General features: G+C 42.6%; 1 protein-coding gene across 1 annotated transcript in view; it reads left to right on the top strand.

The window, feature by feature from the left end:
* Positions 1-4308: 4308 nt before the first annotated feature.
* PDXDC1 (pyridoxal dependent decarboxylase domain containing 1) overlaps positions 4309-27278 on the top strand; it is a 55044-nt gene continuing 32074 nt past the window's right edge. Inside the window, exons 1-4 of the mRNA XM_069570182.1 lie at positions 4309-4528; positions 22289-22362; positions 22870-22935; positions 25385-25465. Of these exons, the coding sequence (XP_069426283.1) occupies positions 4505-4528; positions 22289-22362; positions 22870-22935; positions 25385-25465 (245 nt within the window). The 5' untranslated portion in view covers positions 4309-4504. The remainder of the gene's footprint in view (positions 4529-22288; positions 22363-22869; positions 22936-25384; positions 25466-27278) is intronic.

The following is a 27278-nucleotide window of genomic DNA, read 5'->3' as shown; positions in this document are numbered from 1 at the left end:
TATACAAAAAAGGTCTTAATGACCTGAATAACCATGATGGTGTGATCAGTCACCTAGAGCCAGACACCCTAGAGTATAAAGTCAAGTGGGCCTTAGGAAGCATCACTATGAACAAAGCTAGTGGAGGTGATGGAATTCCAGCTGAGCTTTCAAATCCTAAAAGATGATGCTGTTAAAGTGCTGCACTCAATATGCCAGCAAATTTGGAAAACTTAGCAGCGGCCAAAGGAAAAGATCAGTTTTCATTTCAATCCCAAAGAAGGACAATGCCAAAGAATGTTCAAATTACTATAAAATTGCACTCATTTCATATGCTAGAAAGGTAATGCTCAAGATCCTTCAAGCTAGGCTTCAACCATACGTCAACCGAGAACTTCCAGATATACAAGCTGGTTTTAGAAAAGGCAAAGGAACCAGAGATCAAATTGCCAACATCCGCTGGATCATAGAAAAAGCAAGGGAAATCCAGAGAAACATCTACTTCTGTTTCATGGCCTAGACTAAAGCCTTTGACTGTGTGGTTCACAATAAGCTGTGGAAAATTCTTCAAGACACGGGAACACCAGACCATCTTACCTGCCTCCTGAGAAACCTGTATGCAGGTCAAGAAGCAACAGTTGGAACTGGATATGGAACAACAGACTGGTTCCAAATTGGGAAAGGAGTCCGTCAAGGCTGTATATTGTCACCCTGATTATTTAACTTATATGCAGAGTACATCATGCAAAATGCCAGGCTGGATGAAGCACAGCTGGAATCAAGATTGCCAGGAGAAATATCAATAACCTCAGATATGCAGATGACACCACCCTAATGGCAGAAAGCAAAGAGAAACTAAAGAGCCTCTTGATGAAGGTGAAAGAGGAGAGTGAAAAAGTTGGCTTAAAACTCAACATTCAGAGAACAAAGATCATGGCATCTGGTCCCATCACTTCATGGGAAATAGATAGGGAAACAGTGGAAACAGTGTCAGACTTTATTTTTTCGGGCTCCAAAATCACTGCAGATGGTGACTGCAGCCATGAAATTAAAAGACGCTTGCTCCTTGGAAGAAAAGCTATGACCAACCTAGACAGTATGTTAAAAAGCAGAGATGTCATTTTTCCAACAAAGGTCCAAAGACAAAGTCTATAGACCAAAGGTCTATGACTTTTGACATAGTCAAAGCTATGGTTTTTCCAGTAGTCATATATGGATGTGAGAGTTGGACCATAAAGAAGGCTAAGCTCTGAAGAATTGATGCTTTCGAAATGTAGTACTGGAGAAGACTCTTGAGAGTCCCTTGGATTGCAATCTTTGGATTGCAAGGAGACCAGACCAGTCAGTCCTAAACAAAATCAACCCTGAATGTTTATTGGAAGGACTGATGCTGAAGCTGAAGCTCCAATACTTTGGACACCTGATGCAAAAAGCCGACTCACTAGAAAAGACCCTGATGCTGGGCAAGACTGAGGGCAGAAGAAGAAGGGGGTGACAGAGGATGATATGGTTGGATGGCATCAATGACTCAATGGACATGAGTTTGAGCAACCTCCAGGAGATGGTGAAGGACAGGGAAGTTTACAGTCCATGGGGTCACAAAGAGTCAGACATGACTGAGCAACTGAACAACAACGATGAATAATAAATATATATTCCATATATGAAACTTGGTTGATTTTAAAACTTAAAGACTTAAAAACTACAGTATAATGTATATGTGTTAGTTGCTCAGTCGTTTCTGACTATTTGCAACCCCTTGCAAATAGTCATGGACTTTATTGACAGTCATGGACCTGTCAGGCTCTTCTGTCCATGGAATTCTCCAGGAAATAATACTGGAGTGGGTTGCCATTCCCTTCTCCAGGGGATCTTCCCAACCTAGGGACTGAACCCAGGTCTCCTGTGTTGCAGGCAGATTCTTTACCATCTGAGCCACCAGGGAAGCCCATGTTGTGGGTATGTAAATATTATTCAGGGTATAACAAAAACCCAAAGGGAAAAATAACCACAAACTTCCTTTATTTGGTTTGCTTTTTGTCTATTAATCAGGAAAAGTCTATATCAGAATGTATAAGCTCAGTTTTCCACACAGTGAGTGGTTTTATGTTCTGACTTCCTACAATATTTTTCTCATTGGACCCTCTCTTCATACTAGCCCATAAAATGCTGTATTATAATTTAGCTGTTTATCTATAGGCTAATGGTTTTGTTTTTCCAGGTGTGTGTGTGTGTGTGTGTGACTTGAGTATAAAATGAAAGCTATGCTTATTCTCTCTAGAAAAATGCACTCGTGCAAAATTTGGAGCATAGTTTCAGGAGTTTCAGACCTCCTCCTAGGTCCCAAAGTAAAAATCTCTGCCTTAGTATTTTATTAACAGCAGGATCTTGCCTTATTCTTGTATGTCTAGCCCCTGACTGTCCAAGATGGTAGTCAATAAGTATTTGGGTAAATACTGAATGAACCAATTATTCCCACTTTTTCATGTTGAGTTTTAAAGTCTACTTTTAAAATAGATAATGTATCAATAAATTTCACATCTCTATTATTTGTTTTGTAGACTCTACTTTTTAATATAATCCAGATACTTGGAGGTGGCTTTAAAAATTAGGAGTTTTTAATGATATCCAAAGGATGAGGTGTTAAAGGGTGAAATGTATTGAGGTCTGCAACTTTGCAATGTATCAAAACATAAGGTATACTGATGGATAGAAAGATGGATTGCTTACTTAGTCTGTTTGCTTACTTCAGACTGCTTGAGACCAAGGCCAGCCAGGCTCATCTGTCCATGGGATTCTCCAGGCAAGAATACTGGAGTGGGTTGCCATGCTCTCCTCCAGGGGAACTTCCCAACCCAGGGATCACTCCCATCTCCTGTGTCTCCAACACTGCAGGCAGATTCTTTATCACTGAGGCACTGGAGAAGTCCCAGATAGATGGATACTGATGTAAATACAATATTAAAGCAAATATAGGTAAATGTTCACTGCAGAATAGGCATATAGGTGTTCATGGTATAACAACTTTTCTGTTTGATAACACGTTTGAAAAGGAGAGTTGTTTAGCTCAAGCAGAGGTACATTCCACTTTTAACTCTTGCAGAAATCTATCATTTTTTTGTTTGCAGAGCTGTCTAGAGAACCTTAATTGTTCCCACTGTACACTCTAAATCTACACACAAGGCATCTTTGGTAGAATATAATTTTATTAACATAACTGGCCAATTTATCTGATTCAAGTTAGAGAGCTCAAACAATGTAATTACTACACTGAAATGTGACCCAGTCATTTACACATGTTTCAGAAGAGGTGCACAAAAAGAGAGAAAATGAATGTTTCTGTGGTCGTAGTATCATCGGTGTTCTAGTGGTGAATTGTTTATGGACTGCAACAGCAATAGACTAGTTCATTTCAGTTTCTCTCGTTTACAGGGGAAAATAAGGACATTTATGTCCTCCCTCATTCCCTGGAAATACCTTATGATTATACAGCAGGGGTGGGAGTGGTTATAGAGGCAGTACGTGTAGCATACAGGCGCTGGGATCCTACCTAGATTGGCACTGTGAAACCGGGATAATGATGATCTCTACATCACAGGGCTGCTGTAGCATAAAATGGAAGAGCAGCCGCTGATCTATTATTATCATTATTATCTAACAAGTCATAATTGTGCCCCAACATGAAGAAAGAGACTGTGCCGGTTGTCTCAGAACGTCTAAAATTCTGCGGGAAGATCTGAGACAAATTCCACAGCTCTGCTGCTAAGTAACTTCAGTCGTGTCCGACTCTGTGCGACCCCATAAACGGCAGCCCACCACAGCTCTGACCAGGGCCTTTTCAGTGCAGCCGGTACTCTCGATGGAGTCCGATACTTGAAACCCGCGGAAGCCCTTAGCACCTAGGAAACCACCGATGCTGCGCCATTCTGTGGTGGAATGGCCTGTTCCATTCCTGAGGGATGTTGATAGTAGGGGAGCTTGGGAGACTAAGCCCGGAAGTGCCGGTGAGTTTACTAGCATCTCCACCATTTTACTACATGACTGATATCTTGTAATTATCACACTTCTACCCTGACGCCCGCGACAGGCTTTTTGAGGAGCGTTTGGAACGGCGCCACAGTCTCTCACCTGGGACCGTTTGGGCTAGCCGGCGAGACGGCCAGGAACAGAAGCCTGGAGGGCCCCGCCCCCAAGCAGCCCCCGCCCCGCCCCCACGCAGCCCCCGCCCTTTCAAGCCGCGCCCCGCCTCCACGCGGGCTCCGCCCCTCCGCGCCGCGCCCCGCCCACAGTCCCCGCCCCACTTCGCCGCGCGCCGCGCCCCGCCCCCGCCCCCACCTCTGCACCCCGAGACCCGCATTCCCCTCCCAGCGGCGCTGTTGGGCAGCTCCACCTCATCTCGGCCCTGCCCGCCGCGGGCGCGCTGGACGTCAGCGCTGCCAGCGTGGAAACGGCGGCGGGGCGCGGGAGGCGGAAGTAGCGCCTGGGACTGCCGAGCCTCCTTCTGGCTCCACCGGCCGCCTCAGCCATGGACGCGTCCCTGGAGAAGAAGGTCCGTAGCTTGGGGATGGACGCGGCGCGGCGACCCGAAACCCCCCTCCTCCGGGGCGACTGTTTGCCGCTCGGGAGCTGCCATTGTGACCCGGGAGGGGACCGGGGGCTAACGGGCCCGCCTGAGGTGGTCTGGCTGCGAGGGCGTCCGTCTCGGCCCTCGCGGCTGGGCCCTGGTCACGTCACGGGGCCCGGGGGTCTCTAGGGTCCCCGTGGACCGGGAGGGGTCTTCGGGGCCGGGTTCTGTGCGGGGGCTGCGAGCCCCCGGAGCCCAGTCGGGGGCCTCGGGGCCGACCGTGGCGCCTGCCTCCGCTCGGCTCGCCCTCTCGAATGACAGAGCCAGCAGTCTGCGGCCCCAGAAGCGCCTGGAATGAAGCCCCAGTTGTTTCGAAGCCAACTGCAAACCTGTAGGTTGTCTGCGGTCTCCGAGTTTGCTTTCTTTAGCGTGCCTTGGAGTCACCTGGGGCCCTTGGTTAAGGAAAAAATATCCAGATTTTCAGCCTCGAAGTCCGAACCTCAGGGGGGCGAGACTGGGATTTGTGGGTTAAACAAGGTCCCCACGTGATTCTGATGCGGTAGTTTAAAGACCCCTGAGGTCCAGAAAGGGGCGGGGCTTCTGCAGATGGTGACTTTCGTTTGGGGCGATGCTGCTGCCGCGCAACTTTCTGGCTCCCCCTTTTTGTGGCCAAGGGAGACCCTGGGGTCAGTCGGAAAACCGCTGGAAGGAGCGTTTTCCTCTGGTCTCCTCTTGGGAGAACAGCAGCGTGGTGTACCTAGCTGACCGCTCTGGCATGTGAAATGGATTCTAATTGCCCCGGATTTAGGGCGGGTAAACGAGAACCAGAGCTTAGGTTTCTTCACGGATCCCTACCTTAAGACCTCGACTTTCTGCCCGCCTCCGGAGTTCTTCCTTGGGAGTCTGCTTGTCCAGACCGGGTTTTTCAGTTATGTGGGATTCAGGAGCGATGGTAGTGTTTTAAGACTGCTTTATTTTAATTTTGAACTGGCAAATATTTGGTCATTTTTTTCAGTGCAGCAGCTGCTATAGATTTATTCACTTGTCACTGGCTAGTTGAAGGGAGTTAACTACAAGTTGAGCCAGAGGTCTTCACATGCGATTTAGCCTACACGTTGGTTATTCCTCATAAATTGGGTGGAAGGAATCAAGAAAGGGCAAAGATAATATGTTTTTATTCCACTGCCTCTGTGGTGAATGTTTCTGCCTAGGAACAGCCTTCCCAGGCTTTTGATGAACACAGTGTCTATCTTTTTTTGGAGTTTTCAGTCTAAATCAGTGTTTCTCAACCACCAGGCAGTTTTTCCCACCCCGGGGGATATTTGGTCAACGTTTGGATACATATTTTGGTTGTCACAACCAGGAATTAGGGAGGGGCCTCTGGTTCCTAGTAAGTAGAGGCCAGGGATTCCGCTAACATGCGACATTGCTCCGGACAGACACCATGCCAGAGATGATCAGTAGTGCCGAGACCCAGAACCCCAGGTCTACAGCTCATGTGGACCAGTGGTTGAATACCAAATGATGCTAACAATTTCCCCTCAGTGTTGTTTCCTTTCCAATTTCATAAAGAAGATGGGAACAGCTTTGTGTCATTTCCGTTAGAAACTGAAAGAACTGGAGTGTTTTCCTCCAGGAATAGTTCATTACAGGCAAATCTAGGAAAGAGTGAGTTGGAATCCTGCTTTACATACTACTTTTTTGGTATTTGATCAGTATATCACAGTGTTTGGTCCCTAAGAGTTAATTGATAATAAAAGATCTAAACTCTTCAAATGAAGATCTGAAGAGGTACTGAAACTCCGACATGCTTAAGCCTGGCGCATTCACAATTACAGTGATCTTTTAGGAATTCAGAACGTGTGGGCTGGAAGTCTCTGCCTTTGGCCAGTGTGGAAACTTTGAATGTAAGTTTTTCAGAACTAGTACTGTGTCTTATTTTTATATTCCTTGAAGCGATAGAGGGCTTTTCTTGTAATGAACAGTTTCTCTTGGTGCTAAGTGGGCAGAAAAGAAAAAGCATTGCTGTAATATGAATGTTGAGGATTTTGTGTTCTGAAAAATAGTTTGCATCAAAGTAAAACATTGCATTGTGCCCACTATTCTGGTTTCTTTGAGGAACAGACGATTCTGTGTTAAATTCTACATTGCTAGTATGTGTAAATTTAAGAACCTTTTGAGCAGTTCTGAATGATCCCCTTTAAACTGATCCCTGCATGATTAATACTCGCTACAGAAACCACAATGTTATTTAATACCCATCCTCTAAAATTTCAAGTAATCTCTCTCACTCTACACTGTACTGTGCCATCGCTGTTTAATAGGATCACTCAGTACATTTCCTTTGGTCCAAATGTCATTTTGTACCCTTGCTTTTTCTTTAAGTAATATTCAGACTGCAAACCTGTGATGACAGAGCCTTTTCCTTGCCTTGATTTTTCTTTCACAATATATCAGTTGTCTTTTTGTATTCAAATTTATTGTCCGGAAAAACTAGAGATAGGGTAATTAAAGTGAAAGTGAAAGCCGCTTAGTCATGTCCAACTCTTTGCGACCCCATGGACTGTATGGTCCATGGAATTCTCCAGGCCAGAATACTGGAGTGGGTAGCCTTTCCCTTCTCCAGGGGATCTTCCCAACCCAAGATCAAACCCAGGTCTCCCACATTGCAGGCGGATTCTTTACCAGCTGAGCCACAAGGGAAAGGGAAAGTGAAGTCGCTCAGTCGTGTCTGACTCTTTGCGACCCCATGGACTGTAGCCTAGCAAGCTCCTCTTTCCATGGGATTTTCCAGGCAATAGTACTGGAGTGGATTGCCATTTCCTTCTCCAGGGGATCTTCCCGACCCAGGGATCGAACCTAGGTCTCCCGCATTGTAGACAGATGCTTTACTGTCTGAGCCAAAGGAAGCCCGAGCCGCAAGGGAAGCCCAGTGTAATTCAAGGGGCAAGAAATTCAAACTAGAAGAGTAGGAGCCTCAAACCATCAATACTGTATGTCCAACTCATAAGGAACGAGTGTCACAGTGTTTACTTATGTTTAAGTAAAATGTTGATCCAAGTTTAAAAAATGCCACAGGAAGTAATAACACTGGTGCTGAAGATCTTAATGAGGTATTCAGCACACCTACATACACCTGTTAGTAAAAACCTGCTACTTTAAACTTGTAGAACAGCCCAGACCTTTTCCTGTTGCTTAGGAAAAAAAACTCATTCTTCCTGGGTATTATGTTTAGACAAGGTGTATTGCAGTTTGTTTTGCATTTACTTTAATTCCAGCCTTGAGTAAACTTAGAGCAGATGTCTCCTCCTTGACACCCCTGACATTGGGCTGGGTCGTTCTCTGCCGTGGGGGCCATCCTATGCACTGTGGGGTGTTTAGCTGCATTCCTGACCTCCACCCGCTCAATGCCAGTAGCATCTCCTCCCCGACAGTGTGACAACCAAAAACATCTCAAATTGAGGCAGTTGTCCCCTGGGGTGAGAGGATCCCCTCTGGTTGAGAACCACTGACTTAGAGAATCTAGAGCTGCACCATCCATCAGCCATATTTGGCAGTTTAAATTTAAATCTAATTAATTAAAATTGAGTAAGTTTAAAATTCAGTTCTTCAGCTGCATGAGCCGCATTTCAAGTGTTCAGCAGTCACAACGTGGTTTGTAGTGCAGCACACACAACAGCACATTCCCATCGCCGCAGAAGTTCTGTTGGACAGTGGTGTGGAGCGGGGCCAATTTATTTATCGTATGTCCAACTCTTGGCTCTAAGAGAGGCAACTTGGAGCCTGTTTCTAACCTAAATAGTTGCTACCAAGCCCATTTTTGATCGTTGTGCTCATCCAGAGTTAAGTGTCCCCTATCCCTTGGACTTGACTTTGGAAAATTCTGTTCCCACCTCACTGTTTATGAGGAGCAACAGGAGCTGCATGGTGGGAACATTGCTGACCATTACTGATAAGAACTATCAGAATTTTTATCCCTGCTCTTTACTTAAATGCTCACAGAAAGAGCCCCCATGAGCCAAACTTGAAATGAGTAGTTTCTGTGATATGCCTTTGTGGATCCCACTCTTACAGAGAAAAGGAAGACTTCCGTGAGGAGATGAACACCCATAATGTTCATTTAAAGCTGACCTCTGCATTATTGTGATGGAGGGTTTTGCATGTAGGTGCATGGTGCCTAGGGCAGTAAGTGATTCTTAAATGCTGGGTGTCAGGGAACCATGGCGCAAAGTTCCTGATCCCAAACATTTGTGACATCTGTGGTTCTTGGTTTATTCAAGATTTCAGATGCAGTTTATTCAAGATATGCAATAGTTAACAGTAGAGCTATTGGTGTTCCCCAGGCCTGGGTATTCCATCTTACCTAGGATTTTGAGTTATAATTATAGATAGCAGTTGCTTGAGCTTAATGTCATCTGTTTTCACCCAGAGCACTTTGACTTCAGGTTTTTTATTGCTGGTCATCTATACTCAAAGCCCTGTGCCGTGTTCAGAAAGAGACACAAGATGCATAAGATATGATCTCTGAAAGAGGTTACAGTAGGGGGCATACAAGTTTAGGCAAAGCCTTGTATAGCAAGTCAAAGTTCGCTCAGTCATGTCTGACTCTTTGTGACCCCAATTCTCCAGGCCAGAATACTGGAGTGGGTATCCTTTCCCTTCTCCAGGGGATCTTCCCAACCCAAGGATCGAACCTATATCTCCCGCATTGCAGGCAGATTCTTTACCAGCTGAGCCATAAGGGAAGCCCAAGGATCCTGGAGTGGGTAGCCTATCCCTTCTCCAGGGGATCTTCCTGACCCAGAAATCAAACCGGGGTCTCCTGCGTTGCAAGCGGATTCTTTACTAACTGATTTATCGGGGAAGCACTTTGTATAGTGAAGAGGGATGAAAAGAAGCACAGGAATTAAGAAACAAAGGGCATTGAGTGAGTGGTCGGAAAGTTTATGTGGAAGAGATTCTTTAGGTAGAATACTTAGTTCAGAATCGTGACTTTTCTAGGTTTGTTCTAAATGTAAATATAATGCATTTTTTTGCTTTATATTTGTGCCTAATGTTACTGCTTAAGTGTGTGTTAGTCACTCAGTTGTGTCCGACTCTTTGCCGTCCCACAGACTGTAGTCTGCCAGACTCTGTCCATGGAATTCTCCAGGCAAGAATACTGGAGTGGGTTGCCATTCCCTTCGCCAGGGGATCTTCCTTACCTAGGGATTGAACCCGGGTCTCCTGCTTTGCAGGCAGATTCTTTACCGGGGAAGCTCCCAGTGTTACTGCTGTTAGCATATAAATTAAGAGAAGAGAAGCCATTTTGTCTCTTTAGGTTAAATCAGATATTAAAAGATACATATATTTATATGCCTCCAATCACATTGAAAGTATCCAGAACTTCCTTTCAGAAATTTATCTAGCTAAAATCGAATCCATTCTCTCCAAACAATATTTAAGGGCTATAAAATTATTCTGAGTTTAATATTTGTTTAATTTCTGTTACTGTCAACAATAGTTTTTGTTTTTGTTGTTTCCTTTGTGGCAAATGTTAAGTGTTTAGCTGCCTTAATGTTAGATAGTTCTTGAGTCCAGCCTGGGACCCTATCTACTTTCTAATGCCCATGGAAAAGGCATTGAGTTTCAAATGACTTGAGGGGCAGTAAACTTTTCTAAGATCTTTTTTCTATATGCATAAAAAGTAGAAACAGCAAAATAAAGTCTTCTATTTGAAGGTGCAACTCAGTGACACTGAGCATGTTGCTGCTATAAGGCTTTCAGTAACCTAGTGAGACTGAATTGCTTATTAGACTGGGCATTGTATTGGGTGGGGTCCTATGAAACTGCTGGTTTTGGCCCCTGGAAATAGCTGAATATTAGCAGAGTCACAGTTTTACTCAGTAAAGGCCTAAAGATACATAGAGGCTTCAAGAATTGACGGTTTCCTTTCCTGAGAATTCTCATTAAGATAAGGTTGACAACATTAAATCTGCATAATTCCAATTCAGTTTTGGAAGTAATTGTATTGATAAGGGCAATGGATATCTTTATCTTTCTGAATTGATCCCCCCACCAAGTCCTAGGAAACACCTTCTTAAAGAAGCATGTCTCAGTGACTTATTTTTCCCAGTGACTATAGCATGCTTTTCTTTAGGCGGTTTTCTTTTTTGTTCCAGAGTTAAGTATGTGGTTCTATGTGATTCCAAACAAACTAGTAAACATTTTAGAACTAGAGCTTGCTTGTTGTGGTATTTTTCCTTCCTTGTAGTTATTGGCACTCATGATAAAATGTCTAAGTGAATTGATTCTCCAGAAGTAGTAGTCTCTTGGAATATACAGTTTTTGAAATTTTTGGGTCCCTGGTCTTCCCAGCATGTATCTTAAAACAATTTTTTAAATTTAGTTATATATTTATTTTTGGCTGTGCTGGGTCTTCTTGCTGAGCGGGCTTTTCTCTAGTTGCGCCGATAGGGGGCTGCTCTCTAGCTGTGCTGTGCGGCTTCTTATCTCAGTGGCTTCTGTTGTTGCAGAGCCCGGGCCCTTGGTGCACAGGTTTCAGCAGTGGCTCACAGGCTTAGTTGCTCTGTGGCATGTGGGATCTTCTCAGACCAGGAATTGAACCGGTGTCTTCTGTATTCGCTGGGAGATTCTTTACCATTGAACCATCAGGGAAGCCTGCCCAGCATGTATCTTATGGCAATGAATTGATGGCCCTTTTTCCTTGTGATGCCAGATTTGATCTGGTGTCACTAACTGTGTTTCATCCCTACTGATAACCAGATTTTTCCCCTCTTATTTGTGTATTTTTGCCCCTTCTTTTTCCTGTCCTTTTCTGCCTCTTTTCTTGAGGGATTTGTAAGGTTACATACTAACACCTTATGCCACATTTGTATATCCCTTTTCAACTAAAATATTTTGCTTAATAAGCCAGTAAGTACAGGATGTCTTCATGTTCTCAAACACTCACACATAGAGTCTATGATAGTTAAAAATAAAAGATTTTCCAAGAGTATCCAATTTTTAAAAGACAAACAGATGCGAGTGCCTGGTTCTTAATTAAATTATTTTCTGTTGGCACTACATAAAAGTATTTAGACATGTAGAAACTGAGGCCCCAGTGAGAAAGTCAGGTTTGCAAGGTGCTCTGTCGGCTTGGAGGGTCCCTGTCATCTCTCATGGTTAACCTGAAAGGAACAGCTGTGTTCATGCAGCAGCTGCTGCTGCTGAGAAACTCTGCTTCTCAGAGATGCGTAGTATTTGGGGTACTTGTTTAGTGCTAGACAGCAGGCATTCTCTATGTTTTCTGCTATGTTTTCACCTGGGAGGAAAATGTATGGTGTTTGGAGAGTTGATACTTGCATGATTATCACTATCCAGGATTAAACCTGCTTAGAAAGCTGTGGAAAGCTGAAGAGTAGGTGGAATGTTAAAAACATCAATTCAGAGCTTTATTGATTGCCTTGAAGAGTAGTGAAGAAAGGTAGTGATTTGTTTGTTTTTAATTGCAGTATAGTAGATTTGGGCTTCCCTGGTGGCTCAGCAATAAAGAATCAGCCTGCATACAGGAGACCCAGGTTTGATCCCTGGGTCAAGAAGATCCTCTGGAGAAGGGATTTAGGATCCACTCCAGTATTCTTGCCTGGAGAATTTCACGGACAGAGGAGCCTGGCAGGCTACAGTCCGTGGGATTGCGAGAGTTGGACATGACTGAGGAACTAAACCACCACCACCATACTTGACTTATGATGTTGTGATAATGTCTGTGTAGTGACTTTTTTATGTCCAATGCAAATGTTGAAGGTTTAGGTCTGCATTTTTAAAATAGCCATTATTCATATACTGTTTGTGAACTTTGTTACCACTTGTATTGTTATTTGCTGAATATTTCTTTTCAGTCGACTCAATCAATTTGCCCTCCTTTTTTAAAAATTAAGGAACGATTTATATGCACTAAAAACACACAGTTTGAGTTTTGGCAGTTGTGTATAGTTACATCGGTTCAGTTCAGTCATGCAGTCATGTCTGATTCTTTGCAACCCCATGGACTGCAGCACGCCAGGCCACCCTGTCCATCACCAACTCCCGGAGCTTGCTCATCATGTCCATTGAGTCGGTGATGCCATCCAACCATCTTATCTTCTGTCATCCCCTTCTCCTCCTGCCTTCAATCTTTCCCTGTATCAGGGTCTTTTCAAATGAGTCAGTTCTTCACATCAGGTGGACAAAGTATTGGAGTTTCAGCTTCAACATCAGTCCTTCCAATGAATATTCAGGACTGATTTCCTTTAGGATGGACTTGTTGGATCTCCTTGCAGTCCAAGGGACTCTCAAGAGTTTCCTCTAACACCACAGTTCAAAAGCATCAATTCTTCAGCTCTCAGCCTTCTTTATGGTCCAACTCTCACATCCAAACATGACTACTGGAAAAACTGTAACTTTGACTAGGTGGAACTTTGTCGGCAAAGTAATGTCTCTGCTTTTTAATATGCCGTGTAGGTTGATCATAGTGTTTCTTCCAAGGAGCAGGCATCTTTTAATTTCATGGCTGCAGTCACCATCTGCAGTGATTTTGGAGCCCAAGAAAATAAAGTCTGACACTATTTCCACTGTTTCCCCATCTGTTTGCCATGAAGTGATAGGACCGCATGCCATGATCTTACTTTTCTGAATGTTGAGTTTTAAGCCAACTTTTTCACTCTTCTCTTTCATTTTCATTAAGAGGCTCTTTACTTCTTTGCTTTCTGCTGTAACGGTGGTGTCATCTGCATATCTGAGGTTATTGATATTTCTCCCGGAAATCTTGATTCCAGCTTGTGCTTCATCCAGCCTGGCATTTCACATGATGTACTCTGCATATAAGTTAAATAAACAGGGTGGTGATATACAGCCTTGACATACTCCTTTCCTGATTTGGTACCAGTCTGTTGTTCCATGTCCAGTTCTAACTGTTGCTTCTTGACTTGCATATGGATTTCTCAGGAGGCAGGTCAGGTGGTCTGGTATTCCCATCTCTTTCAGAATTTTCCACAGTTTGTTGTGATCCACACAGTCAAAGGCTTTGGCATAGTCAATAAGGCAGAATAGATGTTTTTCTGGAATTCTCTCACTTTTTCAATGATCCACCAGATGTTGGCGGTTTGATCTCTGGTTTCTGTGCCTTTCTAAATCCAGTTTGAACATCTGGAAGTTCACGGTTCATATACCGTTGAAGCCTGGCTTGGAGAATTTTGAGCATTACTTTGTTAGCATGTGAGATGAGTGCAGTTGTGCAGTAGTTTGAACATTCGTTGGCATTGGTTTTCTTTGGGATTGGAATGAAAACTGACATTTAAGCCCTATGGCCATTGCTGAGTTCTCCAAATTTGCTGGCATATTGAGTGCAGCACTTTCACAGCATCATCTTTTAGGATTTGAAATAGCTCTATTGGAATTCCATCACCTCCACTAGCTTTGTTCGTAGTGATGCTTCCTAAGGCCCACTTGACTTCAGACACCAGGATATCTGGCTCTAGGTGAGTGACCACACCATCATGGTTATCTGGGTCATTAAGATCTTTTTTGTATAGTTCTTCTGTGTATTCTTCTGCTTCTGTTAATTCCATATCATTTCTGTCCTTTATTTCTGTCCTTCATGTGAAAGTGAATAATATAGTTTTGGGTCACACTTTGGTGGGCTGGTTTAATTGAACAAAATGTGTTCAAGGGCTCAATTAAACACCTTGAAAGCTGAAAAAATTTTTAGTGTATGTAGAGCTGTGCTGTGCTTAGTTGCTCAGTCATGTCTGACTCTTTGCAACCCCATGTAGCCCACCAAGCTCCTCTATCCATGGGGATTCTCCAGGCAAGAATACTGGAGTGGGTTGCCATGCCCTCCTCCAGTGGATCTTCCCAACCCAGGGATCAAACCCATGTCTCCCACATTTCAGGCAGATTCTTTAACGTCTGAGCCATCAGGGAAGCCCTGGAGAGCAGTGGTTTCCAAATCTTTGGCCCTGGGATTTTATTCTTCTTCTGCTGTAGTGTCCATTTTTGAAAGGTTATTACAAACAACTTCTCAGTTAATAAAATATGTCTATTAACAAATTATTGTTTATTCTGTTACTAATTACCAGGTATGAATTTTCAGTGACATCCATTAAAATGGTGTGAGTCCCCATCCCCTAAACTGCAAGTTACATCCTATATATGAGATGTCAGATCAATTTAGCAGATCATGACCAGCAGTTTTTCAGAAAAATGAAATAGAATAAAATGATAAATATAACATAATCCAAATAATAGGAGTATTACCTCATAACTGAGTTGATATAATTCTAGCCAAAGGCAAAAATAAGTATTTTCCCCCATTAATTCAAATAATTTTTCTTCCAAATAAATTTAGTTTCCTACAACTTTGAAAAGTTGAGAGTTACTTCCAGACCTCCTTTACTATGTTATCTTGCATTTGAGTTTCAATTTTTTTTCCTCTAACATTTATGTTGTGGGAATTTTAGTGATATTTTAACATTACATATATACTATTTCTTCTTTTGATAGTGGCAGACTATTTTAATATCCCACATGAAAGTGATGTAAATCCACTAGTATAAAAGTCATTGTTAAAAAATGCTTATAAAAGAATGAATGGCAGGGCTTGTTTTACAAATTGAGCTGTCTGGTTCTCTGACATTACCATATGAGCAATTAAATGGTTCTCCTTAGGAGCTTCGAAATTGCATTAAGCCATGCCATGCATCTCTGTTAGACATAATTGGAGCAAAAATATGGAATCCACTTCATTACACAGAATCAGCCGTGAACTATAATTTACAAATTTGCAGTCTAATGACTAACAGTTTAATAACGGATTCTGAATTTTCAGTAGTGTACATGTGGTTTTGTAATTAGAAAGTGAGCCAGTGGATGTACACACTCTGTATATGCTTTGTTGCACATTTGGGCTCTGTTTTTAAACAGTATAATTGCTCCAAGCCTCTTGAGGGCTGAAGGACCCCAGTTGAGTAGAGACCCTAGGAGTCCAATGCAGAAGTGTGTGTTGGCTGCAGGGCCCTTTCCTAGAAAAGCATCTTGAAACACCACATTCATGTTCAGCCTGGGTTGGCTTGCTTCAAGACAGCAGAAAAGATGATGGAAGGGAAACAGACTAAATGCCAACTGACTTCAAAAGGGATGGTTAGATAGTCCATGGGGTCGCAAAGAGTTGGACACGACTGAGAGACTTCACTTTCACTTTCATGTATGGATGTGAGAGTTGGACTGTAAAGAAAGCTGATCCCCAAAGAATTGGTTTTTTGGAATTGTGGTGCTGTATAAGACTCTTGCCCTGGAGAAGGAAATGGCAACCCACTTCAGTATTCTTGCCTGGAGAATCCCCATGGACTGAGGAACCTGGCAGGCTACAGTACATGGGGTCGCAAGAGTTGGACACAACTTAGCGACTGCTACCATAAGACTCTTGAGCGTCCCTTGGACATCAAAGATATCAAACCAGTCAATCCTAAGGGAAATCAACCCTGAATATTGTTTGGAAGTACTGATGCTGAAGCTCCAATAATTTGGCCACCTGATGTGAAGAGCTGACTCATTGGGAAAAAACCCTGATGGTTGGATAAGATTGAAGGCAGGAAGAGAAGGCAATGATAGAGGATGAGATGGTTGGGTGGCATCACTGATTTCATGGTCATGAGTTTGAGCAAACACATGAGTTTGAGAGAGTGAAGGACAGGGAAGCCTTGCTTGCTGCAGTCCATGGGGTCGCAAAGAGTTGGACATGACTGAGCGACTGAACAACAACAATAAGGAGTCTAAAAAACCTCAAGTGTCTTCTTGCCTACTAACCTCCTTCATCCTGAACTCTGTCTTAGAGACAAGATATCCCTATCTTGTCCAGGAAATTCATCTACGTGATAAACTTTTGGAGGAAGCAGCCCCTTTGTGTAAAAAAAAAGGGGTGGGGGATGGTTAGACTCTGTTGCTTTTTTTGTTAATAAAGGGGCCTTTTTTCAGGAATTGTTTCTAGTTAGCCCCTAATTTTTAATCAGGCCCCTGTACTCAAGATTTAAATGAGAGAAAATATATTGTTTATAGGGAGGAAAAGATGTCTCTCGTAACAATACTGTGCGATCTTGAGCATTGAGAAAAGTGCCATGGGCAGTACCTGCACTGCAGTGCACTCCTTTTGAATTATATGTTGTCTTTGGTTTTACCTTATAACTCATGAACAGCCAGCACTGCAAACATTTGCCTGGCCTTCACTCGGTGGAATACTGATTTAAGATAGGAAGTAAACACTGTAGTGAAGGCTGGGGTAACTGTACATCCTGGTTTGCCCAGGACTGTCCCAGTTTGTACCTGCTATCCTGACTTAATTATTAATAGTACTGCCTTGACTCTTAAATATGCTCTGGTTTGGGTAATAAGTTTATGATCATCTAGTTGAGGCTGTTGTAGAATAGAAATTTTACCCATAGGGAGAGTCTTCTGATAAACTAACATTTATCTAGGTGAAAACATCAGTCAAACAAGGATTACGTTTAAAATGAGACCTTAGCTCTAATTATGATTTTGAGACAAGAGCTTTTTCAAAGTGTAAGTTGCTTTGTTTTCTTATTTGATGAAATTGAGGGGCAGTATTGCCTAGTAGTTAAGAGCACTGGTTCTAGAGTAATTCAGACCTTATTTTATTAAAAAAAAATTTTTTTTTTTGGCCACACCTCAAGGCATGTGGGATCTTAGTTCCCTGACTAGGGATCAAATCTGCACCTCCTGCATTGGAAGCTTGGAGTCTTAACCACTGGAATGCCAGGGAAATCCTCAGACCTTGGTCTAAATTCTGGCTCTGAAGCCTGCCAACTCTGTAACTTTGAGTTTGCTAGGAAGTAATGTATGTAATCACTTCACGGCAAATCGATGGAGAAGAAATGGAAGCAGTGACAGATTTTAATTTCCTGGGCTCCAAAGTCACCGCATATGATAACTTCAGCCATGAAATTAAAAGATGCTTGCTCCTTGGAAGGAAAGCTATGACAAACCTAGACAACGTATTGAAAAGCAGAGACATCCCTTTGCTAATGAAGGTCTGTATAGTCAATGATAAATGGTTTTCCCAGTAGTCATATATGGATGTCAGGACCATGTGTGGACCATAAAGAAGACTGAGTGCTGAAGAATTGACGCTTCTGAACTGTGGTGCTGGAGAAGACTTTTGAGAGTCCCTTGGACAGCAAGGAGATCAAACTAGTCAATCCTAAAGGAAATCAACTCTGAATATTAATTGGAAGGACTGATGCTGAAGCTCCAGTACTTTGGCCACCTGATGCGAAGAGCCGACTCATTGGAAAAGACCCTGATGCTGGGAAAGACTGAGGGCAGGAGGAAGAGGGGACAACAGAGGATGAGATGGTTGGATGCCATTACCGACTCAATGGACATGAGTTTGAGCAAACTCTGGGAGACAGTGAAGTACACAAAAGCCTGGCATGCTGCAGTTCATTGGGTCACAAAGAGTCAAACTGACTTAGCGAATAAACAACAACAATGTTTATAAAGGTGTTAATTAGATGATGCCTGGAATATAGAGAGCAATTCAGTAAGTGTTAGTAATGAGGGATCACAGTAAATTAAGGATCACAAATCTCATTGAGTCCTTTTTCTGCTCCAGGCCCTGTGTTAGGTGCTAAGGTTTGAAAAATATGACATTTTTCCCAGGAACCTGGCATAGAATACTATTTTTTTCTTCCCTGAATAGTGTAAAACACTCTTCTTCTAAATACTGAATGATGGACATCTTTATTCAACTTAATTCTTTGCTCATTTTGGTTTGTGTCTGGCTGTTGCCCTGCTATTGCTTTTTAACATTTATCACACAAGTCCTTTGTCGGCTCTGTAACAGGTATTGAGGTTGGGAAATGTGAAGAAGAAAGTAGTCACTGTCCTCAGTAGAAGTGTATGGAGGCATGGCTTTTAGTTTTTAATTTTTAAGTAACCAATTGATAAATATTTTTCTTAGAGCATTCTTTGACTTAAGGCCTGATATCCTGCAGGTGGGTAACATTTTATATTTTGGATTATCCTGTTAACAGAACAAGCCCATGTGGGTCTATAGCACTGGAGTCACATTCTATTCACATTTAACTAAACGTGCTATTTTCCTTACCCATCTGCTACCCCACCCCCTGCCCCCACTTCACTCCCTAAAAGAGAGTAGGAGCAAGAACAATTTAAATGTCAGTCTTTCCACTCAATGAGTGTGTGCTCTTGAGAGAGAGAGAGACTCAGATGGGAAATACGAAGCTGCACTTCCCTCCTGCCTCTTTCAGTGTCAGCGTCTTGTCATCACATGTGATTCTGGTGTTTAAAAATAAGTAATATCATGTGAAGCAGCTTCTTAAGTCGACTACTTTGTCTATTCTTAACTGAAAAATCTGTTCAATCTTATAGGAAAAGTTAGTTGTGTTGAACTTAGAGCCAATATGTTGATATCCAGTATGCTGTGTCTTCCTGAGGGGTTTCAGAGGCAATGTGGCAGGCAATCCAAGACTCAGGCTGACTTTAGACATTTCAGGCCTGTTGTTTAGCTGCTCAGTTGTGTCTGACTCTTGCGACCTCATGGACTTTAGCCCTCCAGGCTCCTCTATCCATGGGATTCTCCAGGCAAGAATACTGGAGTGGGTTGCCATTTCCTTCTCCGAGGGATCTTCCTGACCCTAGGATAAAATCTGCATCTCCTGCCTTGCAGACAGATTCTTTACCAGTGAGCCACCAGGGAAGCCCTTGAGGCCTGTAAGAGAAGGGCAGAATCAGTGGGAGTCTGAATGGCTGCCTTCAAGAAGCATATGATCTTACTGGGGAGAATACCTGTACTGGGAAGCCCACCTGTAACACAGTTCACAGTGAGGGATGTGAGAAATTGGGCAGATACATATTAGAATGGCCTCGGGTTCAAACCTTCCATCCTGCTGTCCCCGTGAATATTAGTACAGTCATTTGTCAGGCAGTGAGTCCAGATGTTTGATTTAGGAAAAAATGATATCGATATCATTAGAGGGGATGTGAAAAAGTGAAAGTGATTTTATCCTTAAGGGTTTCTTGAAAGTAGTGTATCCTGATTTAATAGGTGGTTAGCGGTAGATAAAAGGCACAGAGACATTTCAGACAGGACAGATGTTATAAGCACGAAACAGGGAAGAGTAATTGATCAAGCAAACTGTTTGTCTTTGCATTTGGCCAGATGCTCAAAGATTTGAGTGTCACAGGAGATGTGGGTGGTAAGGACCTTGACCAGCAGACTGGGGAGCAAGATCACTTCTCTTGACCATTATCTTGTTCCTCCTCCTACTCAGAATTGTTAAGGAAGAACAAGGAGACCCTTTTAAATTGCTCTCTCACTCACCTTGTGGTTGCATTTAAATTGTGATTTTTATTGGAAACACCTGTTGTTTTTTAAGTGATTTTTTTTCTATCTTTTGTAAAAATCAGGTCGGATATGGCTACGTGATTCTTTTCTAACCCCTTGTAGAATCAGTGTGGTGTAATAGAGGCAGGAACAGATCAGGAATCCAGGGTTCTGGCAGCTCTCTGTCTTTGATTAGTTCCATGAGCCTAGGCAAGTCACTGTCCTTCTCGAAGTCTTAGTTTCCTCTCGGAAGTGTGACATCAGGACTTCCCTGGCCTGGCGGTCCAGTAGTTAGGACTCCGCACTTCCCCTGCAGGGGTCACTGGTTCGATCCTTGGTTGGGAACTAAGATCCCACTTGCCGTGTAGTGCAGGCAAAAATAAGTAAGTTATAAATAATTAAAATGTTAGACTGGAAACAGAGGCTTTCATGCTATACTTTTCCTCTTTTGGAAACTTGACTCAAAACCCTGTTGTTAAAAACAGAGCTGATCTCATTAAAGGGGAGCGGAGCTGGAAGCTCCAGGTGGCTGCCGAGCCCCTTCTCCCTAAAGTTCTTCCCAAGAGTCTTAAGGCTCAAAAGAACTCAGGTTGGCAATTCCTAGACTAGACCCCTAAGGTCCCTTCTTGATTTAACATTTTCTGATACTTACCCTGGGATTTCCCTGGTGCCTCAGACGGTAAGGAATCCACGTGCAATGTGAGAGATGCAAGTTTGATCCGTGTATTGGAAAAACCCCCTGGAGAAGAATGACTACCCACCCTGGTATTCTCACACTGGTAAACAGTAGAATTTCTTTAAGAAAAAGAACACAATTTTGAGGAGGTAATGCAACACTAAAGGTAATACTGATTGCACATCTACATAAGATAAGCTGTTACCAGGTACAGTAGACAACAGGAGGAAAATGCAGATACATACACTTGAAGTACACTTAAGAGGGGAACAAAAGAGAGCTTCTATAATTGTTTATAACTCAACTCATGCTACATAGAGATTCATGGCAACAAGGCTGTCTCCCTAAAAATTGTTACGGAGATATAAGAAGAAAGAGTGAGTATTTTAATTCTGTGAGAATTTAAAAAATTTAGTTTCATCTGTGTTTTGAATGGGAGGTAGATGTACACTTGGTACTAAAATCCAAAAGGATATGAATGATAAATTCTTTGGAGACGTCAGTATTACAAGTTTGTATAAGTGTCCGGAGGTTTTAGAAGCACTTGCAAATTCTTGAATGTAGGAGTTTCATGTGATTGCTGTAACCTGTTAACATGAACTGGGTAGCTCGGATCAACAGAAATGTATTCTCTGTCAGTTCTGGAGGCCAGAAGTTTGAAATCATTGTCAGTGAACTGACATCAAGGGATGGCAGGGCGCACTCCCTCCAGAGGCTCTGGGGTGTCCCTTGCTTTCTTGTTCCAGCTTGTTGCTTGCCAACCACCCTGCCTTTATTGGTGGCAGTTCTAAGGGCAGCATCTTCAGATCTCTCTCTGCTCTGGGACACAGCACCTGCTCTCTGTTGTGTGTGGTCTCCTCCCAGTTCTCTCATGTTGGTTCATGCTAGGGCACTCAGGGCTCACCTGGATGACCACAGTTTAATCACATCTGCAGAGACTTTGTCACATGAGGGACACATTCACAAGTTCTAGGGATTAGGATATGAACGTCTTTTGGGGGGCTAGTTTTCAGCTTGGTGGTGGTGATTTAGCCGCTGAGCAGTATCCGATCCTTGCGACCCCATGGACTGTAGCCCTCCAGGCTCCTCTGTCCATGGGATTTCCAGGCAGGAACACTTGACGTAGATTGCCATTTCCTTCTCCAGGGGATCTTCCCAACCCAGGAATTGAACCCACATCTCCTGCATTGCAAGCAGATTGTTACCACTAGGCCACCAGGGAAGCCCCATTTTTCAGCTTGCTACAGCCGTAAAACAAATAGTATGCTATTCATACTTCTCTGGACTTTCTTCTAATAGTGAAAAACTCGAGTAACCTAAAAGGTGCATTAATTCAGGACCGTTAAACTATAATACATCCATCAGATACAAAAAGGTGTAACCACTAAAGAGAATGAAGCAGACCTACTGATGTGGAACGGTACTCACTGTAAAGCAGGAAAAAAGCAATGTGGAGAAGCGCACGTGAGGAGAGGGAAGCTTGGAGAGGCACATGCCAAAAGCGGCCTCCCGGGGGCTGGGACTTTGTACTGTTGGAATTCTGACATCAAGCATGTGCTTCATAACCCAAGTATGTTATAATAAATCCAGAAGAAGATGGACTTAACATTTAGTTTTTTTCTTGATGAACTCTGTTGTGGAAGTATTAGAAGGTTGTTAACATTTAACCTTTTGAAAAATTTTTTTCCAGATAGCAGACCCTACTCTAGCTGAAATGGGAAAAAACTTGAAGGAAGCCATGAAGATGCTCGAGGACAGTCAGAGGTGAGTCTGCGGAACAGACGTGACCCCATTAAACGCGCTCAGCCTACTGCAAAACTGGTGGCACTGGTTTCCTGCTGTTGAAGACACCTCTTGCTTTCAGAACGTCATGCTTAGCTGCAGCTGACTTTAAAACTGGTTTTTGTCTGGAGTGGAAGGTGCTTTATCATTAAGGGATTTTGAAATTGAGGGGCAGGACTTATAATTTTCACTTCTGCCTATTAAAATTTACTTAGTATATTAACTTGACTCTAGAAATACTTCTTACTATATATTCAGGTCGTATAGTACGTCAAGTAAACAAGAAATGGGTTGAAGTATTATTATTTTTTTTTATTATTCTTTTCCTGAAATTAAACTATAGCCCAGCCTGGGGGGCTGGGATGGGGTGGGGGTGGGGGAATATGTGTTTCAAATCCCACATCAGTTACTAGAGTTTATGAGCAATATTATCACATGTTCATGCTCCAATGTTAGAAATATAACAATTTTTTATTTCCTTTAAATTAGAAGAACAGAGGAGGAAAATGGAAAGAAGCCCCTATCAGGGGATATTCCAGGGCCACTGCAAGGCAGGTAGGTGGCAAGGAAGAGAACCACTTTTTCCTACTGTTTAGCACAGTTGCTCAATGTTATGGGAAGGGAGTTTGAGGCAGAATGTATACGTATGGCTCAGCCCCTTTGCTGTCCACCTGAAGTTATCACGACATTGTTAATCAGCTGTACTCCAGCAGTAAATAAAAGGTTTAAAACACAACAACAGATAAGCACCTTTACGTGGGGTGTACATTTTCTTTAAAGCAAGATTTTACCATCACTGATTTACAGTTTTAATGAACACAAAGCAAATTGAGAGTTCTATGCAGTGTAACATCAGAAAAGTGAAATGCTGTTGGCTGGTTGGTGATGCTGCTATACCTACTATTTCTCCCCCTTCCCGGTTCCGAGTTTAACACAGCCTCTTAGAGGCATATAAGACTCATAATATAACTCAGCTATCGTACTTGTTTCATCCTTGAAACCAGCAATCTGGTAGACTGAGCTTTATTGTGAGAGTTATCTTAACTTGATAAGATTTACCATTGTATTGTATAGTAAGGAAAAGAAAATGAAAGGAAAGCATCAGCTCATTTATTAGTAGAGTGATTTATTTTTTGGCAACTAAAGGAAATCTGTCCAATATTTGTGGTTTGAAGTAGCAGGGAAAATATCAGGAAAATAAGTAGATGTTCAGCCAAGTTTTTACAGGATGTTTGGAGAAGGCAATGGCACCCCACTCCAGTACTCTTGCCTGGAAAATCCCATGGGTGGAGGAGCCTGGTAGGCTGCAGTCCCTGGGGTCGCTGAGAGTTGGACACGACTCAGTGACTTCACTTTCACTTTTCACTTTCATGCGTTGGAGAAGGAAATGGCAACCCACTCCAGTGTTCTTGCTGGAGAATCCCAGGGATGGCGGAGCCTGGAGGGCTGCCGTCTATGGAGTCGCACAGAGTCGGACACGACTGAAACGACTTAGCAGCAGCAGCAGCACTTAATTTGGATTTTAAGTCCTGGCCCAGTTTCCTTCGGACAAACTTATTATTTTTTTTATAACCAGGAAATCGTGCATAGGTAAATAGTGCAACTCCCTTAAGCCGTCCTTTGACCCGAATATAAATACGTTCAGGGTTGCAAAAGAACAGAGGAAGGATCCCAGTGGATGGAGGAAGTCCTCTATGGGTGAAGTTCATTTTCCAGCTGAGAACAGGAACCAGATCTTCTAAGTCTCCTCACCCGGGCCTGCTGAAGGGGATTATGGGGTTCTACTCATCCTGCAGAGCTTTCCCTAGAAGAGATACTGCCAGGAGCATCTGTAATTCAGAGTGGGAGTGCATTAATTACGCCAGTCCAGGGTGTTCACACTAATAATGCTGATAGCTGCATCCAAGATCCCACTTCCCAGGCGCAGAGTTCAGTGCTTTTCATGGACTAATGGCGTCCTCACTGCTCTGTAACACAGGGTTTCCTGAAGGTCACCTCGCTTCATTTCTGCATAGAGTCCAAGGACCAGAGTCCTTCACATGTGAAGGTCAGCACCTTGAGGAAGATGGGTTTGCGGACATTGCTTTTCAAAAGGGAGAACTTTTTATGTCACCTTCTCCTTAATAGAGTGGTAGCGTGTTGACATCACATGTTTTGCAAGTCACCTTGCCATTGCTAACGAACACCCCGCTCACATTCTTCTCGTATGTTTCCACCTCACGTAATGAGCATTTAAAAACGTATCTTGGACAGAAGTAAGTCTGTTTATACTCTAACCAAGTCTCCAGTTTCTCCAGTTTGGGGAAGAGGTGGTAATAAGCGATGCCTGCATTTCATGTTTAACTCTGTTAGAACAAACAGACAAGAATCCCACATGGAAGGAAACGTAGATACACCCAGTGGTATTATAGTATTCTTGCTGCTTTTGTGATCTTCCAGCAGCTTATAAGGACTATTTTGACCCTTATAATATGCTTACTAAGTAGTCTCCAAGACTCAAATGAACTGGTAGAGAAATACTGCTAAAGCTAGTGAAATTTTTAAAAATCAAATTTACATTCAAAAAAAAAACAACTTACGTTCAGGTAGAAGATTTAATTAATCACAAGTAAGGGCCTTCCGTGGTGGCTCAGATGATCAAGAATCTGCCTGCAGTGCAGTAGACCCAGGTTAAAGGAATGGCTACCCACTCCAGGATTCCTGCCTGGAGAATTCCATGGACAGAGGAGCCTGGCAGGCTGTAGTCCATGGGGTTGCAAAGAGTCAGACACAACTAAGCAACTAATACTTTAATATATGTATGGTTATATTCAGAATTCAGTTGATAACTTATGTTTTTTTTTTAAAAACAAGGTGGTGTATACTGTATCTCAAAACACATTATTTCTGTTGTAACAGAAAGACATCAAAGCTAGTTGAGACAAGAGAAATAGTGAGAGACTGGTGAGGGGAGGGAGTGGCGTGTGCTGTTTCCCCGTCTATCAACTGTTTTTCTGTTCCACAGTGGACAAGACATGGTGAGCATCCTCCAGTTAGTTCAGAATCTGATGCACGGAGATGAAGATGAGGAGCCCCAGAGCACCCGGTAATGGAGAACGGTTGGCAGCTTCTCTTTGAAAGTATCTGTGTTCTTGGGTTTGATAATGATTGCATTCATACAAGTTACTGCAATGATAAGCCTTATTTCATTCCAGATTATATATGAAGTTACAACAACATTCACTTCCTTCAGGGAGACGTTGACATGTTTTAGATAATGTATTTTATAAAAGGAAATCATTTACTAAAACCTTGTCATTTTTATGGTCTTGCGCCTTAGGGAGGGGCTGGCGCAGGGGCCAGAGGGTAGCTGCTGTGTGCTTCTGTTTCTGGCTGTTTCTGTTCCTGGGCTTTTGATTGCTGAGAAGTACTGCAGCTGAATTCATTGGTGGCAAGCCACGCCATCTGTGAATCATCTGCTTATCTTATTTCCATTTATGCATCTGTCAAGCAATTTATCTAGTTTTCTCTTAAATTGTTTTAAATACAGTGTTTTTTAGAATAAGTAATGCATTCTTCTGGTTCAGATTTCAAAAGATAGAAAAGGTATATATGCAAAGGCAGTATTCCTTCTTATCTCTCTCTCCCTAGCTTGTTCTCCTTCCTAGAGATAAGCTGCCAGTTTCTGGTGTATTCTTCAGAGATACTTCATGTATACGTACACCCAAGCCAGATGTTTATGCTTACTGCTTCCAGGACCTAAATTCTCTGCACGTTGTTCTGTGTCTTCTTGTTTTCATTTATGTCTTGAAATTCCTGGAATAGCAGTATACAAGGCACTTTCTCCTTTTAAGAGCTGTTTGATGTTGCTCTGGGCATTCCCTGGTAGCTCAGCAGTAAAGAATCCACCTGCAGTGCAGGATACGTGGATTTGATCCCTGGGTCGGGAAGATCCTCTGCAGGAGAAAGTGGCAGCCTCCTCCAGTAGTCTTACCTGGAAAGTCCCATGGACAGAGGAGGCTGGTGGGCTACGGTCCTTGGGGTTGCAAAGAGTTAGATATGACCGAACATGCACACAGTGTTAACGGGGTGAGCCATATTTTATTTAACTAGTCTCCGATTCATGTTTTACTCTTACAATCATTCCTGCAGCTAGTAACTTTGTACATGCGTCATTTCCTCAAAGTAGTGTTTCTGGAGATTAAAGTCCTAGAAGTGAGATTGCTAGACCGAGTAAGTTTGTATATTTATAAATTTGACAGATATTGCCAAATTTCCCTGCATGGACTTGTGCCTGTTCACATTCCCACTCTGTGTGTGTGTGAGGACCTTTTTCCCCACACACTTGCCTACAAGGGTATTAGCAAACTTATGGATTGTTGCCAGTCTGATAGGTAAGAAATGATATTTCAGCATGGTTTTAGTTTGCATTTTTCTTAAGAAATCAGGTTAAGTGTCTTTTCTGTATGGTTTAAGACCCATTTATATTCCCTTTTCTGTGAACTGTCTTTGCCCAGAATCCTGTTGATTCTTTGTCATTTTCATTATTACATTTATTCTTTATAAGGAAAATCAGTCCATCCACTTTAATTATATGTAAAGCAATACCTAGTTCCCCTTGAATTTGCTGAGTTGTTATACGTAGCTGTTTAATGCAGGGAATTGATCTTCATCTATTAATTCTTCAAATTGTTTTCTGCACATTTTATCTCAGCTCTGTTCTCTCTAGTTCTTACAGCTAGTATTTAATTTAAAGAACTTACTTGGAGAAAATTATTTAAAAATAGTTTGTGTATTTAGTTGGTATTCAATAAAAAGGGTATTTATCTCCTAGCACTTGAATTCAGAAAGAAAATTTCCCCCTAAGCTATGAATACCTTATTACACATTGAATTTTCTAAATTTATCTCAATTTCTGC

This window comes from Ovis canadensis, chromosome 24 (assembly GCF_042477335.2).
Source record: "Ovis canadensis isolate MfBH-ARS-UI-01 breed Bighorn chromosome 24, ARS-UI_OviCan_v2, whole genome shotgun sequence".
Taxonomy (NCBI): Eukaryota; Metazoa; Chordata; class Mammalia; order Artiodactyla; family Bovidae; genus Ovis; species Ovis canadensis.
The sequence above is the reverse complement of the archived record's forward strand: the minus strand, read 5'-3'. Positions and strand labels throughout refer to the sequence as shown.